This window comes from Lepisosteus oculatus, chromosome 10 (assembly GCF_040954835.1).
Source record: "Lepisosteus oculatus isolate fLepOcu1 chromosome 10, fLepOcu1.hap2, whole genome shotgun sequence".
Lineage (NCBI taxonomy): Eukaryota > Metazoa > Chordata > Actinopteri > Semionotiformes > Lepisosteidae > Lepisosteus > Lepisosteus oculatus.
Window position 1 is genome coordinate 10,247,593 of NC_090705.1, and position 20,843 is coordinate 10,268,435.

The following is a 20,843-nucleotide window of genomic DNA, read 5'->3' on the forward strand; positions in this document are numbered from 1 at the left end:
TTGGACTCCTATAGATAAGAATTCTGTCTGTGTAATTGTAGTGCGAACAGTGTATCTTGCTAATGAAACTACCTTGAAGATGTACAGTGCGCTGATTATAACAGAAATGTTATAAATCTTTCTATAAGAAATATTTACAAATCTGAACACCTTTAGAATCAGGACAGTTTCTAACACTGTCAGACTTATATGTCTTTCAAGGCAGTACATGTGCATTAATTATGAAGTCACTACTCATATTCTCATTTTGAAAATGCAGCATGTGAATTCTGTTGCTGTACACGTGGTCATTTATCTTTTAGCAATATTGCATCATACAAGTCAATAAATGCCTTTATACAGTGGAGAACGGACAGGAAGTATAGACTAGTGTTCTAATGTGATTTTATGATAAAAGGCAGTTTTATCAATTAGGAAAAAATGAAATCAAAAGAGAAACAGCTGATTATCTGGATGAATACTGTACATCCAATATCTTTTTTCATCTATTTGATATATTTTATTGTACTGTATATGAGTTGAATTTTGTACTGCTGTACGGGAAATACCTTTGCATTTTACCTTAATTACTTATTTTTAATAATTAATGTTCTGTGATTTTGCTAATGGATGACCTGAAAGTTGCAGTTGGAAAGGAAAGAATCTTACAGAATTTCATTGGCCCTACTTATGCAATTGAACCTAAGAAGATTGGAGAACTTAATAAATCTTAATAAGACTGTGTTATTGGAATGAAGTGTTATATCTGTATGATATGTTTTATTTTAATGACCAGTACAGTATACAGCTGACTTTGGCTTAAAATTAATTTTATTTCATATAATAGAACACATAGTTAAACACTGTTTTATAGTTGTATGCTATATATAACACTATAAAATAGTAGAACACTGTTTATTATGTCACAGACTTTACATTAACACTCTGTATAGCGCTTTACCTTTACCAACAACCTAATGTTTTATGAATCAAGTCTTGAAGCAAAAAATGGCCGGTGTTGAAAGTAGCAGCGTTTTTGCAAAGAATGCAAAAGAGAAACAAGAGCTGAATCTGTCCTACAGTACTATATATTTATATCCCTGTTTTCAACCCACACAAGAAGTCTTGTGTCATCTCTAGTTCGTTCTGCGTATATACAGTGAGACACTCACAGGTTCGGATTTGCAGTGGACTTCCAGAATGAGGTTGAAGCAGGATGACAGTGGTGCTGTCTTAATTTACACACAGTAAGGGGTATAGCCTGTCAAGCACAGGAGTAGTTTTATTGTATATTTTGGTTCAGGGTTACGGATAGGGGACTGCATACCAAAAACTCTAAAATAATTCAGCCCATCACTCAACATTTATCTCCTCCTCCCTCCTCCCCACACCCCACAAATATGTTTATTGTTAGCTTGTAAACTTTAACAAGTGGTAGCGGATTTTTCTGTGCTGAAATTATATTTTTCTTCTTGTCATTACTTCATTAATCAAGAGGAGGCATTCTGAAAAATGTTTTGTTTTGGAGGCTGCAATCTATTTTTTTTTTTTGTTGTTAATCTGCGCCCGTGGCAGGTTTCCCTTCTGAAACGCAGCGCTAAGCAGCGGTATCGCAGGCCCATTGTTGTAGCCCCTGTCATAGCAAGGAGAGGGTGATGCAGGCCTGCGTTTGCCTGATAAGGAAAAGAGGATTCAACATGGCTGGAAAGGAGAATCAGTGGGACTTGAGAGTGGAGTATGGATGGGGCTTGCACACACACACGCACACACACAACAGGAGAGATAGGCACACTCTTTCACGGGCAGATACAGGCGACATACACTCGCATAGGAACAGACACACAAAGGTAGCCCTACAGTAATTTGTGTCTTAAAAGTTAGACTTCATTTACAAGTTAAGATTTTACTTTTATTTGCTCATTTCCATTAATGAACCACTTCTTAGAGCTAATTCGGCCTTTTTTTCCCCTCCCAGCTGAACAACTGAGCATGTAGTGACTCGTAATCCTAAGATTTGCATTAAAAAAAAAATTAGGATTCCTTTAACGCAATTTGTCTGTGTCAATGTAGATCAGTGTGGAACTCAAGCTACAGGCCGAGAATCAATTTACACCTGCACTGTGAACACTTTAGGAATGGGAGGTGTTACAATTTGAAGTTCATAAAATGCAAAGCTATGCAAAGATGGCTTATGTTATGGCTTATGTTATGTTATGTTGTCTTATACATCCATACACACAAATAACAATGATGCTGCACTTTAGATTATTGTAGTGTACTTGAAAATACTACAAAAAGTGATCTCAGTACCCTAAATTTGAGCTTTTAGCTTTCCTTGCCTTCATTCAGGGATTAAGACTAAAGCCTGTATGACAGAGATGCCATTGACTATCAGTTGACTTTTTTGCTTTCCACACCATGTAGTTTGTAATTTTCTGTAGAGTTCTATTAAATATGCAGTCTGTATGTGTCAGGAGGCAAATAGGTAACCTATCGGTGACATTTCTGATGCAACAAAGAAAAAGTCACATACAGTACAGTATAGTATAATCACTTTTCATTCATGGGGATGGAAAGTGATCAAGTACTGTTTAAGGAGAACAGCTCTTTGGTAGCTGAATTGAAAACATTTAAAGGCAATATAAACTTTGAGATCTGAGATTTGTATGACTTTTCTTATATACCTTAAAGAGTGTTACTGTACGTACCGGTATCACTGTTTGGTTACCCTGATTGAGGTCCCTGATTCTGGGACATTTACTGATCTTTCATTATTGCTCCTCCATTTAATATCAAGGAACTTCAAAATGAGTATGTGCTAGACATACTTTGTGAAATTCCAATTCATTATTCATTACCACACTTCTTACTAATATTTTATGACTTGCTTGACTGTATAATGACTTTGGCAATTTATTAATAAATTGAGTATTCAACAGTTCTGAGCACGGCTACAGTACATCTGAACCCCAAATGGAATTAACTTGTTTCTTCCGTACTGCATTCTGAGACATTTATACAGATGCCATACTGAAAATCTTACTAATAAATCGAATTTCATTATATATTGGCGTGTTCCGTGATAAAGTACTTACAGGAATGGCCTGTGTTATATAAGCTATAGCTCTTAAAATACAAATAGAATGTGTTTATTTTTAAAACTTTTTGGCCACTTTCAGAACACTACCTAAATAAGAATATACTGGAAGATGATGATCAGTAAATCACAGGAGAGGGCTGTATTACTTTTTTTTTCCATGCAAGTGTGAAACGATGAGGTCATAGGCCTGAAGCTCAGCCTCGCCAAAACACTTCAGTATATCTCTCCCCAGTAGATATTACCATACTGTAGGCAACTGTGAAGCTTTATTTTTGCCTTATCAAGCTCTATTTTACCACCATAACATTCCAAACCACATCAATACTGCGACTGAAAAATCATTCAACCTCCTTTTTAGTCATGCTAAAAAAAACAGTAAAATATCTAAAACAGTGTAACAACATTTCAATTTGAACACTTTTTTTCAAAGTGGTTATTTGGTAAAGAGGGGAAAAAAGTGTGTTTGGAAGGAGCCCTGCTATGAAACATAGCTCATTTTTCTTTAATGAGCTGGCTCTTTCAAGAGAACAGCTGAGACCTCTACTTTTTAACCAGCCAAATGGTTAGTTTTCTATAACGACACCTCAGCATTCAGGGGAGCTGACTTGTGAGCTGTGAAGCATGACTGAAGTGGAAACAAAACTATAAGGACTCCAGGGATTGTCGTTCATCCCACGAGACTTTTAATGTTACGTGGTGAACCAGTAGGCAACAAATTAGAAGTCTTTTAATTTCATCAACAGTCTAAAAAACATTCAAACAGAGGTTTTCTCTGAAATGTCGTACAATTAGATGCATTGATCTGAAACAACCTTTCTTGGTAGGCAAGTTTTAATGACCGTGAACTGTGGGATCAACAAAAAGTGACATACTATCTTTTCCTCTCCTGAGGCTGTTGTACCAAAAGAAAAATAATCTTTTTATTTTTTATGATGTGTTCTCATAAATATTTTTATCTTTCTTTCTAAGTAGAGTTATTTTTGTCCTTTTTGTTCATCTTATATTAGATTTTGTACATAACGATAGCAGGCGTAAGAAAGCATTTTGTTCTCATTTGAAGTTTGCGGGCCACATCCCTACCATGTCAAAAGGTCGTGGGTAAGATGTACTTTATCCGTGGGACATTTTGAGGTATCCCTTGAAAAGCCCTGGGTTTAAACAGCTAGGAGAAATGGCAAGAGGTTTAAACCCTCAAGGGATTAAAAGCTTCAACATTCAGAAAGGCTTAATAGAAAAAGGTGTAATGAAATTCTTTTTAATTTACTAAAAGGTTATGAAAAGTGTAATAAACATATATAACAAATTCTGGCAAAAAATGTGAAGATGACTTGTTTATGCATATGTCTGTTTACTGGTAGGAATTAAAGCTTTGTTGACTCATTGATTCTGCGCTTTGACTACTGATGGCTGTCTGCTCATCACATAAGTAGAATTTAAAGTCTCACAGTTTGTAAAGCCGATTTAAGTGACACTTGGGAAAATAAACATTAAATGTTACCCCATGTTTTACAATTCAGTAGACTTTAAATAACACATAATTCGTTTCACAAGAACTGCAAATTTATGAATAGATACATTAAAGATAGATTTGCTTAATTTGAACTTTCTATTGGACAGTGGCTCAGGGGTAAACAGGCTCATAACTGGATGTTCATGTATTTTGTTTTTGTGTTCTGATGATTTACAACAAGTGTATTTATTTGGACTACATGCTTGCACTTGTTAAGCACTTTCACCAAACAGTATATTGTGCAAACCAGTTCTGCAACATGACTCTTATTTGGCGTAATTGGTTGTACCATGATGTGCATAAATGGATGTTTCCCTTATTTCACTCAGCCTTGTGTTGCTAAATAAATCTAAATAAATCATAGCCACAGTCTTAACAGCTATTAAAGCATTTTAGAGACCACAAAACTTCTTTGAAAAATTTTCAAATACATTTACCTTTGTCTTCAACATTTCAGTTTCGTTCATTCTACTTCTGCTTTTCCTACCATTCCTTGAATCTGTTTTGACCTTTTAAAGCAAGTATGAGAAAGAAAATGACAGCAAAATTCACTACATTTTCAGTTTGTGTTGTTCATTTTTAATTTACACAGCTAGTCTTGCACAAAGTCACTAACTTTAGTGAGTCAGGTTAGGTCGTGTGGTAAAATGAGAAAATGTTGGGGTGATGTCACTAACCTGGATTATTAACACTTCCTGTGCTAGAGGGACGATATCTTTACACAAGTGTGCCTGTGGCACAAGTTAGAATTTAGGGCCCCGCCTCATGCTCTATTCTAGCAAAATACATACTGTATACTGAAATCCGCCATTTGCATAAAAACGGTTTGTTATTGATAGGCTGATTTGTGTTGACCAGTCCAAGACATGGTGAAACGAGCTTTCTGTAGCATCGTCATAAACAAGTAGTGACTTCGGGTTTTCCTGTTTCACGTCTTTCATTTTCAAGATGGCCTCCCTTCTGGTAGCAAGCCCCTGGTTCCCGAACCTGATAAAACTCAAGAGACCAGTCTTTTTGGGCCTTTCTTCTGCCCAGGCTAAAGACAAAACCTTGTCAGAATGGCCCTGATGGATGAAAAGCAGAAAATGAAAGTATTCAGCAAAAATGCAGATTTGGCTCATCGTCTGCTGTGTTATCTGGGCAACGGAAGATAAAAACCCTGATAAAGCATTAAGAGTAGTAGTCTGGAGAATGTCTAGTTATCCATCATGGTGGTCCATAATACTAAGTTGTGTGTATGAGGATGTCAAACAGGAATATTATACCGAGGGGTCGTTGGTAAACTAATTGGGTAAGAAAGATCATTTCCAGCCCTAGAAGCTTGTCTTTTAACAGTGAGTGCAGAGCAAAACTGATAACGAAGTTCATATCTAATGCATTTAGAAGAGGCAAGGGCTCCATCGTTATCATATTTACTTTTCTTCTATGTAAATATTGTCTGCCCATAAAGTGGGCTTAGGACAACCATGTTTCTCAGAAGTGTGGGCTAGTTTGAAACTGTTTAATATTACAGCATTAGGCAAACATTTTCATCTCCATGCAATGTAGGTGTAAAACTGGGCATAGAAAGGAAGATCTTTCACAGCAAAAAGTTGTGTGTTTCCTGTTCAAACTAGGAATGGCTGTATCTTAATTTACATTACTGGAGATTTTCGCGTTTTACTCTACAATTAAGCAGTATTGCGTTGCCACAACAAGTGTTCATATTGTATATCGATACAAGCTGTCCAATAAACGTGTTTCAGCCAGTAAGAATCTGGAAGTGCTGTTTAATTAGGATTAATAATGTGAATCAAATGAAAGGTGCTTCACACTTTGTGCATGGAACCCCACTGTTTTAGCTTGCCTGTCTTGCCAATGTTGATGATGTTGTATGAAATTGAGAATCATAAAAGCAGTGTAGTTAAGAACGTAGGAAAGGTTACAAATTTGTCCCATCTAGCCCGTTTGGTAGTTCGTAGCTAATTTATCCCAGGATCTCATCCATTTCTTTGAAGGTGCCAAAAACATGGCCGAGCAGCTTGTTCCACACTCCCTCGGTATAAAAGCATGCCTCCCGTTCAGGGTTTTAAATGCTTAGCACTTAATGCAGTTTAATTTTCAATGCAACAAGTCCTAGTACATTTTGACGTCTGAGAATTAAAAAAATCAAAAGAACTTTGTAAAAGTGATCAATTGTGATCCTTTTTTTTTAAAGCCCGGCAGCACATGGAAAGCTTTCTCGAGGCTCTGCACCCAGCATATAGTTTAATTGAAGCTGTCTAGGAATGCCATTTTAATCCAGACTGTGGTGCGTGTTACCATTTCGTACTGTCTAAATATGAGCTACATAAATATGACAATAATGATGATAATGCTTTACAGTTTTATAAGGCACAGCCTTCCCATTATCTAATATCTGGTTGAGTCACTTTTCATTCGAATGAGCACCATTCACCATGGTGAAGGCTGCTCATTGTTGAATCTTTCTTTCATTATAGCCAAAGCTGAAAGGAAATTCAGCTTGAAATACTTCTATACTGTCTGTTGCCTGTGACTATATAGAAATGCTTGTGGCTATTTCTCCCCCGACAACAACTCTCCTTTGTTTTACCATTGCTGATATAGCACTGAGGTGATTGGATTGGTATCTTAGCCTACCAGATTCTGGTTTCATGAACTGTAACTCAATTCTGGAACATGGAATCTTTTGATGCGCACATAGTTTTATAGAGTTACATGAATCAAGTCAAATAGAGCCTGTGATTACAATGTAGAATGGCCTAGTTAGACAATGTTTGTAGTAGTGTACACAATTCAGGTCTGTATATCATGAAAAGTTACAGTTTCTTGATCTTTGGACTTGGTAGGCCTACACTTTGAATATAAATTGGAGACTCTTAACCTTTTCAGTTTTTAATCAACAGCTAAGAGGAGATGTTTTAAATAATTACCTTTTGCCGTTTGCATTTCAAACAAAATTCATCAAGCGGAATTCACAAGACTCTAGTGGAGATGGAAATTGGGTAAAGAGCATATTTGTGCTGATAGACATTTCCTCTTTTTCTCGATGAACACAAGGAAATATTGATTCATGGAATAAAGTGTCGAGCCATGTTGTGGAAGGCCCATAAGGATTTTATTATAAAGGTTCAGCTTTATGCTGAGATCAACTCACTTAGTATGTAGGAGACTTGAAGTGGCCAATGTGCTGAGTTTCATGTGCTTATCAAATAATTTTCTTATGTTTAGTAGCTGATGTGCAGAAAAATCCGTCAAAATGCCTATCACCAACCATGTAGTATTGCTATAGATTGATTTGATGCAGTTTTGCAGATTGGTGAAACCAGATGTTTGTTTTCCAAAACTGCACAGTAGCTGTCAATTTTACTGTTTGGTTACAGTACTCCTGTGTGACAAGTCGCGGTAACTCAAATACTGCCCTCTTTGAGCACATTGTAAACATTGCTATTGTCCTAAACAATGGTCATGTCAGCCTTAAAACCTTATTGATAGTGTATTTGTTTTCCCTCATCACAATAACACAACTTTGTCTGTGACCAGTTGTATGGATGTTGCCTGGATTTTTGTTTGCCTGTCTCTGCCTTTTCCCCATTCCAGTGTTCAGTTTCAATCTAGAAAACGGGTTAAGAGACATGCGTCAGGGCAGTTCTTCCCTGGATTAGACTGGACTTGTATGGATCTGGAACTTTGCACATTGCCTGTGGGTTTGCTTGAATTTAGATTGCCTGAGACAGGCTTATTATTTAATATCTGGATAGGTTTGCAATTAAATAAGGGTAACATACAGTAGCAATAGCAACCTGAAATATAGGGACAGTGATGTTCAAGCACGTGATGACAGCGCTTGCAAAAAAGTAAAAATGTTGTACACATTGCTTGTCATGTGCAAGGAATTGTAATATTTCTTAATTCTAATTTATTTCACAACACATCTAATTCTTGTGGTAGATACATTTTTAGAAAAACGCTAAGATAAATAACAATGTAATAGAAATAACTCAACATTATCATTGATCATAGTTTTTGATCTACAGTACTACCCAAATTATTTTAAAATATCAAATACAACAGTGTGGGAAAGGTCAAGATCGCACTGTGTTTTTAAAAACATGTTGTTACGATAATTCCAAATGAATACATATGTAGATAAATGTATTAACAAAATTACACAGTTTACTTGTACTAACAGTTATATCATGGTTAAGCGGCTGCCGACACAAACTGCTTATTATCCAGCTAATTGTTGTGTTCCAAGCTGTGTTGTAGAAGCCAATTACTTTGGCAATTTGCAAGGCTAAAGGATGATGGAAAATGATTACATTAAAAACATAAAGGAAAACATTTCAGGAAAAACGTGGCAGAAGCATTCAGTATAGCTACAAGTACAGCCACAATGTTCAGAGGTAGTACACAACTGGGATTTCAGGCAAAAGTAGAGACAGAAGCCACAGCCTGAATACAGATTTGCATACAATATTCACAGAGGACCCCAGTAAATTCTTTGACAACATCCTGCATCAGCAGGGGGCAAAGTTCATGGGGAGATTAAAAGGAGGAGAACAACGCAGGGTTTTTCTATCCTGGTACGTCCATCCTTTCAGGGACAAGGTCTTTTTTTACGGATGCCGCTGAAAGAAGACCGGCTTGCTTTTCTCTTCCTCCGTGTGCCTCCTGTGGCTTCGTGTCAGTGTGAGGGTTAAAAAAAAAATCATCTTGGGTTCAAATGAAGCCCAGGCCGCTCCGCATACCACAACCAAAAGGCTCTGCAAGTGTTTGTACCAGTTGACTGTGACACTAAGAAATCCTTTCTTATTTTCATTTGAATTTACAGATTAACAGAGGTAAAATTACACTTTTTCATTAACTGTACAATTTTGAACCCTGGTTTGTAAATCTTCACGCATTTGAATGAAACCTGAAAGTAGCAAAGATACCAAGACAATGTGCTAAGTGAATTGATGTCTAATGGTTCTAGCCTTATCAGACATGGCTGTACGTTTTAGCACCTGAAACAATCTGAAACATAGAGCCAAGTCAAGAAAGAATTTCCAAAGTGAAATAGGATCAAAGTAAAGGATTGTCCATTGGATTCATCTGACCTGAAACCAACTGAAGTATTATTGGTAGGCTTGAAAGAAGCCATGACTGATAAAAAGCAACCCCATTTCAATGCAGTCAAAGTAGCTTATATCAGAAAGGGGGGAAATTTCACAGGACATGCTGACAACTTATCAAAAGGAAGAAGTAGAGGTTAATTCCACACTGAAAAGTAAGAAGAAAAAAGAAGAAAAAACATTACGTTTTGGTTGTAGAGCTTTCTTCAACTGAAGCAAGAGCCTTCTTGGTTCTATATTGAAAATGTTTTTTCTTTCTTTTCAGTGTGGAATTATAATCTGCTTCTCCATACAGTATGAAGTCACTCACTGACACAACTCCCTGCTCTAACAGGCTCAAAGACAGCAACAAACATATGTAATACTAACTTAGAATCTCAGTATGCAATGATAACTTAGAGCATGTGCATATACAGTATATGTCCATGCTTGATTTTCTTGTTTGTAAACAATTTAAATCTGTTATATTTGTTTAAAAATATATTTTTTTATTATTTGCACTCAAAATGCCTTTTGGACCTACAGATCCAAAAGACCTTAAGACCTTCAGTATTTTATGTACCTTAAGACAGTGTAAGCAACAATACCAGTTTAAGAGCTACATTCCACATGATCTTCTCTGAACTACAAAGCATCATTTGCGCAGTCACATAATACTGAAGATTTATATGTTTAAAATACTTTTATCTTATTCTAGACATTCTCATTCAAAATGAGATCACAAAATGCAAACACATATTTCAATTTGGTATGTTTATCATTATTATGTACTACCTCAGTACATTCCATTACCTGCTCATTTTCTTTAATGTGGAAGCATTTACCCATACATTTGCACTCCTCATTGTCACTTGTGCATATAACAATTAAATCTGAATATAGAAAGTCTTAAGATAGATACTAAAATGCTACATTATACATGTTTTATGCTCTACTATGTAGTATAATGTCTTAGTGGCACAATTAGTGTATCTGAAGTCTATGAGATTTTTTGTCTGCTTAGCCAAGTGTGATTGTTTTCAAATCTATTTCTCATTGTAGTCCTTAAATACATAGGGTTAGAGACTCGGTATACCACTGCTGGCTGATCTTTTATTAAAAAAATCAAATCTGCCTACTTGTTTGGAAGAAACATGTAAAGTATTAAATGTAAATTGTGTTATACGTTTTTTTAAATTTGTGCCATGTACAGTATTTACTGTATGTGTGCTGAATTAATGAAAATGCAATAGTATCAAGTAAATAAAAGAATGAATTAATTGATTACATGCTGTAGAAAAGTCAGTTTAACTAAGTTTGAAAAAGATTGCAAAAAAGCATTCTTTTGCACTCAAGCAGTAAACTAGCTGTAGAGCTGCACAGGGAGAGATTTCTTCAGAATTATCTCCCACCTCACATTTGCTCTTAGGCAAGCAGTTTAAAAGCCAAGCGATTGAGCCAGTGATCCAATTTGAAATGCAGAAATGATTAGAGCAGCTTGCCTCATTTCATATCGAAACTCTCTGATTTATGACAGGGCAGCAGCCAAGATCTATCTCCAAAGGGAATTAGTGTGCAATTTTTGCATATTTCTGTTATTTAGCCTCCCAATAGCAGATGCTAGCTAGAAAAAAAAGACTGCATGGAGGTGTTTTTTTTCACATGAGCAGATGAAACGAGTGCCATCCAAAAAATCAGGAATAAAATAAAATGAAACAAAATAGTTAGTCCCATTGTGCAATTCTTTGGTTTCCTGGTATTCAGATGTAGGTGTTGGTAAAATGGTTTGAGGTATCATTGTCAGGAGCAGATGTAAAAAAAAAACAATGTGACTTTAGAATTTTATTACAACTTTTTACAGCGCCTTACATTTGTTTTTACATACACATGTAAAATATATGCTTTTACATTTGTTTATGATAAATAACTTACTCTCCAGCACTGCTAAAATCCACTGAAGGCTTTTATACGCCCATACTTGAGGGTAGGAAATGGAAGAAGTGATAACAAAGTAGGAAAGAATCATCCTTAATGAAATTTCCAGTTGACCACTTGCAGTTAGTTTCTGAGTGGTGTAGAGCTAATTGCAACTGCCTTTTTTTTCAATGTATGAATCACCTTTTGTTGTTAACTGTGTCACAGAAAGGAATGAAAAATTTGTCACTCATGCACTTGACACTTAGGATAACCATGGAATAACATTCTCGCACGGCTAAACCATCCCACAGCTTCTAGTGTGGAATTTTAATATGTAGCTGGGAAAGGGTGGCTTCTCCTTTCAAATGGGACTTACAGTACTGAAGAAACTAAGTTTCCAAATGTATTCTGTTTGAAAACAAGCTGTTACTGAACCCAGTGATCCAGTTCTGTGTGCGACTGCAGAAGCAAACTGTTCGATCCATATTTCATTAGAAGGAAATTATCGGAAAGGAATAAAGCTGGTAGTGGAATCACTTAGAGGAGAGTTACTGTACATGTACTGCATTTTTTACTAAAAGTTAAGGAATGCTCTCATCTGTAAAACTGAAATAATAATATGAATAACTGTTAGATCTGGGAGTCCAACAACTTGAGTGTTTATTTCAGGGTCATAGGGATTTGTCTTTGCTCAGTAGCAATAAATCAGATTGTAATCAAAACTGCAGAGCTGTTTCCCTACCAAAACTATAACATGCTGTTTTGCTCATTAAACTTGTGTCTTAAGTATTTATGGCAGCTACTATTTTTATGTTCATAATACTTCCACATCAAAAATGATTCTAAGTTTTGTTTTCTAGATTTTGTTGCCTGTAGGGTGTGCTTGTTTAGTTAATAATTTTATTAATTTGTTAATAGTAATTTCTGTATGTTGAAATGAACAGGTCTTTAATGTTTATTAATGATGGTGAAAACTTGCAAGGATTTAAAATTTTGATGCTAGCAAGGAATCTTAGTTCTTATTTTTACATTTCATTTTATTTCGTTCTTGAACTTGAAGGTTTGCATGAGTAACCTTGAGATTCTGTATGTCCTGTGGAATTTTATATTCTCAAGCTAACGTTTTAAGTGACTAAAGCTAGTAATAACAGAAAATCTCTCTTTGTAACACTTGAAATGAACTAAATCAAATCATTAGCTTTAATGGCACATGAGAAACTTGAGTATAAGCTAGATCTTATACTGTGTCTGTAATATTGTCACATATCTGACAATTAAGCTCATAACTCTTAAAAACAAGGTACAAGGTTTCTTTTCTTTTGGGGTTTTTGTTCTTAAACTGATATACTGGAAGGAAGGTTTAGAAAAAAAAATCGCTCTACAGTACGTCTTGAGAGCTTGATGGTGGAATGTCACGAGCAGAAAGGGTTAAGAGTGTCCAGGTCTTTGAATTGGTCAGTGTGATATCATTAGCTTGTTGTTTACACAGAAACCAGAGGTTAGGAAGCTGAGTGTCACAAGCCACTTTCTTCTCTACCTCCTTCAGCTGATCAGAGGATCAGAGTATCAAGGAAGGATTAGTACTGACTTGGGATTTGTGTGATTGGTTAATTTATTGCGGTGATGGCAGGGCTTTCATCTATGGCAACATTTAATCAGCCCAGCCACAGAGGCTATTACAGGTTAGCTCTTTTCTTGAGTCAGTCCGGCTGTGCCATCAGCTCTATCACAATTCCCCTGAAATTTCCAAATTATCTGGAACAGGCTTTAGCTTCTCAGTAATAAAAATTAGAACAGATTCCTGATAGAAGCTTTCGCTCGCACAGGGCCAATTATAAATAGTACAGCCGTGCCTTTAAAAAAAAAAATCTCCAACTCTCAAAGATGTGCAGAACTTATCATCGACTTGCTCTGCTCTGATCCAAATCCGTGTGGCTGAAAATTTATATTAGATTTTATCGCAGAGGCCTAAGTCTAGAAAAATCAATGAAGGTTATCTTTTATGTTGCAGCAACTTGTGGAAATATTGATTTTCATTTTATAGTGAATTTGGAGCATCAGTTTGTAATCACTTCCTCGCTGACTACACCGTTTTGCCCACTGTATCTTTTACACGTTTAACAGTAACAGCCCCTAGAAAAAAAGGCAGGGGGAATATAGAGAGCAGGGATGTGAAGTGAGAACACAGCGAAGGGCATATCAAATGGGCTGCAGTTGCATTATGAGGATTCAGTCATTTGTGGCTAGTGCTTCATGTGCGAGTATATTTAAATTCCCAGCACACAAATACCAATTTTTAAAATTCCTCTATAATTTAAAACAAATGTGTTGTGCTATTGGATCCAGTCTCTGGACACCTTCATCATCCTTTCATGACAATGCATTTTATCATAAATATGTAAATAAAATCAGAAAATCTATATTTCATACAGCACAGAACTAAGCCAAATGGCCTTTTTTTTGTCTGGTACCCGTTTGATATCATGGATGGCAAAGGTAATCTGTCCATACAGTATAAGCTAAGAAGATGAAGTAAAACGATTAGAACTAGCAGTTTAATTCAGTTCAATTCGAGCTTTATTGTCCTATTTATTCTTTTATAGCACATGCCCAACATAACAACACAATGACAGACAAAATTTCACCAACAAAGAAGTCAGTGAAAGTCAGGTTTATGCCTGAGCACTGAATTCTGTTTAAACCGATGTTTTTTTGTGAGTGTTGGGTGACTTAATTGGTTTTGTTTCTTTGGTGGAGAGTCAAATCTGGTTCTTTTGATACCAGGTCAGAAGAACACCTGCTTGCTTAGCTGTAGTTAGGAGAAGTGACAGTACATATTGCTCTTCTGTCTGAGAGTTTGCTGTTGTACATTCTTCATTTGCCTAAGCAAATTGTCATTGCAGGTTTAATCAGCTCAGGGAGATTCAATCCCGGCCTAAAATCTTAGGCACTCACTGTTGACATGATGTGTTTCCCGAGCCAGTATACGCAACATAGCCCAAAATGCTCAGAAGATGGGGAAATCGAGAGGAATTAAGTGCACCTCTTAACCATCTGAGGTCAGGAGTCCTATTACCGGATGTAGCTAGAAGTGATTGCTAGGAGGGCATATCCATATCCTTCACTTCATTTGGAAGGCAACTAGTAGGAACTGACACAGCTGGTTGGCCTCTGTGCAAAAAAACAAATCTGGACAGTTTCAAGTAAGGCAAAGACAAACTTGAAGTTAAATAAGTGTAGGACTGGAAGATGTTCTTTTAGTGGTATGGCTTGTTGCCTTCAATTATAGAAACAACATTATATTCCATTTTTCAGGGAATATATATTAGCGTATTCCATGTCAATTCAGTTTTCCAATTTTTTTTTAATCTGTACCAAAGTTCAGGTTTGTTTTTATACATTTCTTAACCTCTTAGGAATTCATTATAGGATGCCTGGTAAATGCTGAATCTATTTTATGTATTTTATGTTTGCCATTACTTTTAAGTCCAGATATTATATTGGTGTAATCATTTCACTGAAAAAAATGTTCTTGTTCTTTTTTGTGTCACATTATACTGTAGTAGATTAACATTCTTAATGAACATACTGTAATCTGAAAAAATAGAATAAGGTTTGAATGTGTAAAGGATTGAATGGTTAGAAATAATATATGGGTAATATTACTGTATAAGCATAAAATTGTTTACATCTTCAGTACTTTAAAAGTGCTAGCATCTAATATATTTTAATAACACAGTGGAAAAAACAGTGAACACAAAATCCAGCTTTGTGATGCTGAGGTAGAGTCTGCTTGGCAGAAAACTGCATCACCTGTTAGAATGGCAGGCATCATTCATAATACCGCTTATAACCTCAGGGTTCCATTGTCTGCTTTGGAAGGAAAGAATAAGGTTTAAAATTCCAAAAAATCAAAGAAGAAAAACAACACATAGACATACTGTACCAGAGCCCTTCCCCAGATCTTTCTAAGGCTGCCAGACATTAGACAGAATAATCCCACCACGACTGCAGAAAGTATTGCAATGTTTTAATTTCAGTGTAAAATACTGAAAGCATTAAAAAAAACGAATTCTAAGAATCATCAGTGGTTGTACAACAGTGCTGAGCCCACAGCAGAAACATCACACAGTATGCACTGGTTCCTCTTACAGAATAGTTTGATTTCTTTCTTTCATTGTATACCAAGAGAAATGTATTTTCTGCTCCTTCTCTGGCCATTATAACACTACTATTAAAGAGCACAGAAATTTCTGCTAAAAATATTATCTGAGTGTATATTTAATATGATATATTTAATGCAAATATCTTGAAAATAATATTTTCACTTTAAGTGAATCATTTATATGTGATGTACAGTACTTGTAGCATTATAATGACTTACCAAAATGTCATAGTTTAACCATTCTGAAGTGTTTGATAAAGATAGAGCATGCTGTAAGATATAGTAAAGGTTTTCCTACTTATCAGTTTTAATCAATGTAGATTCTAAATGAGAACAACAGCCTGTTATGTTGCTTTAACACTAACACCACACCAGGTTCTAACAGACAGACAGAAGATTATTATAAATACAAAAAAAAACAACTGAAAAACTTTTGTGCCTATACAAAAAAACAAAATTGCTTTGTTCTACTGTTTGTGACCATTGGAAATGAAAGAAATGGGCCAAATTAAAGAAACATTTGTGATATGTCTGCAGCTTTAAAGAGCAGTTTTATTAGTTCTCATACCTCCATTCAGCATTTGTGACAATTAAATACAAGCCTATCGTATTGCTTCATGTATATCAGCAAACTAAGAGGGAAGGGTATTACTAGCTGGTAAATGCCTGTCATCTGGGGTGTAGCAAAGGGTTAAACAGATTTTCATTTTAGATAGTTGTCGTGGCAACAATCAGAAAGCACTAAGAGTGTCCTTTTCTCATTTGACAGGATTTTAAGATTTACAGCTTAGGTTAGATGTAAGAGTTTATTGTATGCCTAATTTGAGATGTGAAATAGGAGCTGAATTAAATTATGAAGGGCTTTTCTGTTTTGCACTGCTAATGCGGGATAGGGGACCTGTTAGTTTCTAAAAAAAATGCACATCTCTTAGTTCAACAAAAAGGCAACCCCTACTTTCAAACAAAAATCGAAAGTGTATTATTTAGTAGTCATGATATTCAGTGCTGCTTATTTTTTTCTGAAGATTGAAGGAATTGAAGTAAATTATGGAGTTTTGAAGGAATTTTTCAGTCTTGAGCCAGCTCCAGAGTAATCTCACTAAAAAATTGACCAAAGTTATGCAAAATGCCAACCCGTTTCTGCTGCGATCAATTTTCTTCAGGCATAATGACACAAAGTTGTGATAAATTATGCAGTCTTTACTAACGAATAGTAGTTCCCAATTGGCTGGCAAAAATAATGTGCTTTGAAAAATACTGATTCACTATTGTACGTTTATGATCTACCCTTATGAAAATAACCTTAAAATATTAAGTTTATTTTCTCCTAAATGAACTGTACCGTAACATTTCTTTTTAAATGAATAGGTCATTTATAGGTTACGTACACAAGGAAATATGCATAGACTTGATGTAAATAGGTTTGAAAGAATTCTTTTTCTGGAACTAAACGATACACAACACATCCAAATCAAGGCTAAGGATGGTGCTTTTGTGTTACCCTTTGACTTACAGTAAAGTATAAAAGGCAACGATATGAAAACATGTAAAGATTACAAAATTGAGGAGGCCTTTGGGCCTTTGCATTACATGCATGAGATCTGCAATGCTGTTTGACATATTTGCTGCTCATTCCAAGAGTCCCAGGTGTGGGATTTAATTGAGCACTTTCACAGGTATCAGTCACAGACAGGACATTCTTATTGACGTTCATGTCCAGTGATTGGCCAGGACATTGACGTACTGTGATACTCTGACTCTCTTCATGTTACACAGGAGGTGCAGGCTAAAGCACCACCATTCACTGCTGGGTGAACACTACCACCGAGTTCTTCTTAAGGATTCCCCCATTTGAATATTTTTATGTAAGATGTTGTTAAACGCAGAGCAGAATTAACTTATGGGCATTTTGCATCAGGTCCCTTCTTGATATCAAACAAAAAGGAGACATATTTTCAATATTGTGCGATTAAAAAAAAATATGAGGTTATGACGTTATTTCAATATTTTTGAGCTTAAAAATAATAAAGTTGTTGTTTTTGATAGAGTACACTGTTATTGAAATGCCAGAGGTCTGCATATGATTTGATTTTGTGATGTATGCACATTTCTGCTTTATGAAGTCTTGAAGGTTTTTTGCTCTGGGAAGTCTCTTGAGAACAGAGAGGAGATGTACTGTATGCAGCATTAGGGAGATGGATTGTGTGTAGTGGCCTCCAATTTTAAATGGAAAAAGAAATGAAATGGTGAAATTGTACTCAAACCCATTTTCTCATGGCTAAACTATATCTGGAACACCCTAATGAAGAAAGCCCCTCAGGTTAAAAGGTAATGGTCTAGACATGCTGACAATGTGCCCTAGAGTAATATAGTACTATAAGCGTTACAGAAATAGTCTGTCATTCTCTGGAATGCAGCACACAGAGATGCTCTCAGACTTGAATTGCTTTTCTTAAAAAAAAAAATGTTGCTGAAATTATAGAATGAAATATATATTTAAAAAACAAAAATAGAATTTGTTCATATACCGCATATAACGGTATAACAGCAGTACTGGTCTCAAGTTCCTTCTCACCATCTCTTATGCTGTGAGTGTATCTGTACAGAGCTGAAGTAGATCTCCCTGTTTTCATTTTTTTTTAAATAACATAAAGCACCAAATGTGACCCAGACTGAAAAGAAAACCGACGTTACACATTCAGAATAATTTGCTACTGTATTATAAAATGTACCCTCGATCGCACTTTGAAATGGATACTGATTCTTTAAATTCTTTCCTGCCTGTTTCAGGAAATAGTGAGATCCTGCTGATATTGAAGTACAATGTGCCTAAAGTTCACTTCTAAACACTTGCCTTCTTCACTCTGAAAGTCATCTGCATTCTCTTTACAATTCGGAGCCACCAGAGATCTCCCTAATCTGGGAGATCTGATCCGGTATCATTGGGAAAAATCCATGATAATAATTCTGCTATTCAGATTGGAGACAGGCCTGTGCACCAGAACCCCCCTCATCACTATTACTATCTCCCCTCACTCCTCACCCCCCTCTTGAATCCTCTCAGCCAGGAAAGAGGGAATAAAGGCCTTAGCTTATAAAATTGCCTGTTTATGTCTTTCAAAAAAGAAGAAGAGCAGAACTTGTGGTTATTAAAGTTTCTTTAATCACCAAAATAAGCAAATGATTAGTGTTTGTTATCTTTGCTCGTGCAGAAGACGAAGTGCTCAGTCCCGGTGGTGTTGAATGCTGGCCCCAGGTGGCTTCTGGATGTGACTTGGCAGGGAGCAGAAGACAACAAAAACAACTGTGTTGTGTACAGCAAAGGTAAGCGCGAGCATTCGTTATCTTGCTTTTGCTGCAATTAAAGAGACAGGACCCTCTTCGAATTCTTGCTCCGTGCGTTTCAATGTTTAAAAATGTTATGTATTGGTCCGCCTTCGAGGTCCAGTGTGCAGTATGCACCTTTGCAGGTTTTTTAAATATCATTGTAGATTAAGCCGTCTTTGTTGGTATGTTTTGCCATGTCTGTTTAAAACAGAGACCAGAATTCCGATGCCTGTAAGTATCTCTATGTTGTTTCCTCCACCAACCCAGAAGGTTTACAGGAATGCACAGGCTGTCACAAACGTGTGCTGATTTTGTTTATTTGTTCTCAGTCCTTCAAATACACAGTGAATGAAATATGATTTACCAATTGCCAAACTTTAGGTGCCATAAGAGATGTCTGAGTCTCACTAAAGAAGTTAGAAAAAGGTTTAAACATCTAACACTCACACACACACAAATTTAATTAGTGGCTCAATCTTAAGATTTCCTTTTTGAAAACTGTTACTGTATTTCTCCTTTACTTATTCGGTTTCCTACTAATAATGAACACAGTAATATACTGAAATATAATATTTCAGGTCATGGACTGGCTGATATCTTATTGCTTTTTGTTTTTGTATGATACCATGTTGTAGGCCTACTACTGTATACAGTCAAGTGTGAAATAGACTTTAAACTAGAATTTATACTAGATCTAGTCATGAATTTCTATGCAAAAAAACTATTTTTGCCTATTTCTTTTTCCATAAAACTGGGGTAACGTTCAGTGACATTACCCCTCGTATGATAATAATAAAGTATGGGTGATGATCAGTGACAAAAACCTCTATATATTTTTTTATAAATCATTAATAATATGTATGATTTAGTGTATTAATGTATAATAACAATTCGCAAATAAGCCTTACAGTAGTATCATATAAATAGATTCATTTTATATACCTTAAAGTATAACAGCAGTATAATAGTCAGAGACAATCTTTTATGATCTTGTTTACCTATTTTTTGGGGTTTGTTATTTTCTGGCATTTAATTTTATTGTGTTTGTGCTTTTTATGTATTGCGGAACCTTTTTGAGGTAAATATTGTATACTGTATTACTTTTCAAAACAACATTTATGACAGATATGAATTATAGTAAGAAAAACGGCCTGCTTTGCAGTGCTTTTGTTTTACTACGAGGTTTAATGCAGAACCTTTAGTAGAAAGTGGATTTACTATAAATGTAATGTCTTGAGCCTCTTTCATTACTGCATGTTCTGTTCTTCTCTTCTCCATGGAGATTTTACATCTTTCGGATCCGATGGCTGTTGACACAATTAGCAATCAGTAGAGTGTTTCATATTGAAGAACTGTAGCCTTTCAAATCAATACAATACTTCCTTAGATGTCACTTAACATGTTTGAAATTATGTGTCTGTGTATATATATTATACTGTATATTATTATTAAGAAGCTACGCGGAAAACCAAATAAGAAATACCCTTTTGAGACGGATATGCCTTTAGGTAGGATTTAATGCAGTAACAGATTCAGATAATCTAATAGAGTGTGGCAGGGCATTCCAGACACTTGGGGAAGAAATAGCTCTGGCCTTTTATGTTCAAAGCTTGGTTGAGTAAATCTTCGTTGACAAAATTCCAGAACTAAAAATGTATATTTTGTGCACCTTAACCAAGGCTCACAGTTCTCAATGTTGTTTTAGTGGAGAGAATTTTCAACATATCCCATTGTTTGAGGGTGCTGTGA

General features: G+C 35.8%; 1 protein-coding gene across 2 annotated transcripts in view; it reads left to right on the plus strand.

Annotated features, from left to right (window-relative positions):
* The window catches only part of zfpm2a (zinc finger protein, FOG family member 2a), a 177,821-nt gene that overhangs the window by 102,404 nt on the left and 54,574 nt on the right, over window positions 1-20,843 (plus strand). For both annotated transcript variants that reach the window (XM_069194893.1, XM_069194892.1), the window contains one exon: window positions 18,980-19,091. In XM_069194893.1, the coding sequence (XP_069050994.1) occupies window positions 18,980-19,091 (112 nt within the window). The remainder of the gene's footprint in view (window positions 1-18,979; window positions 19,092-20,843) is intronic.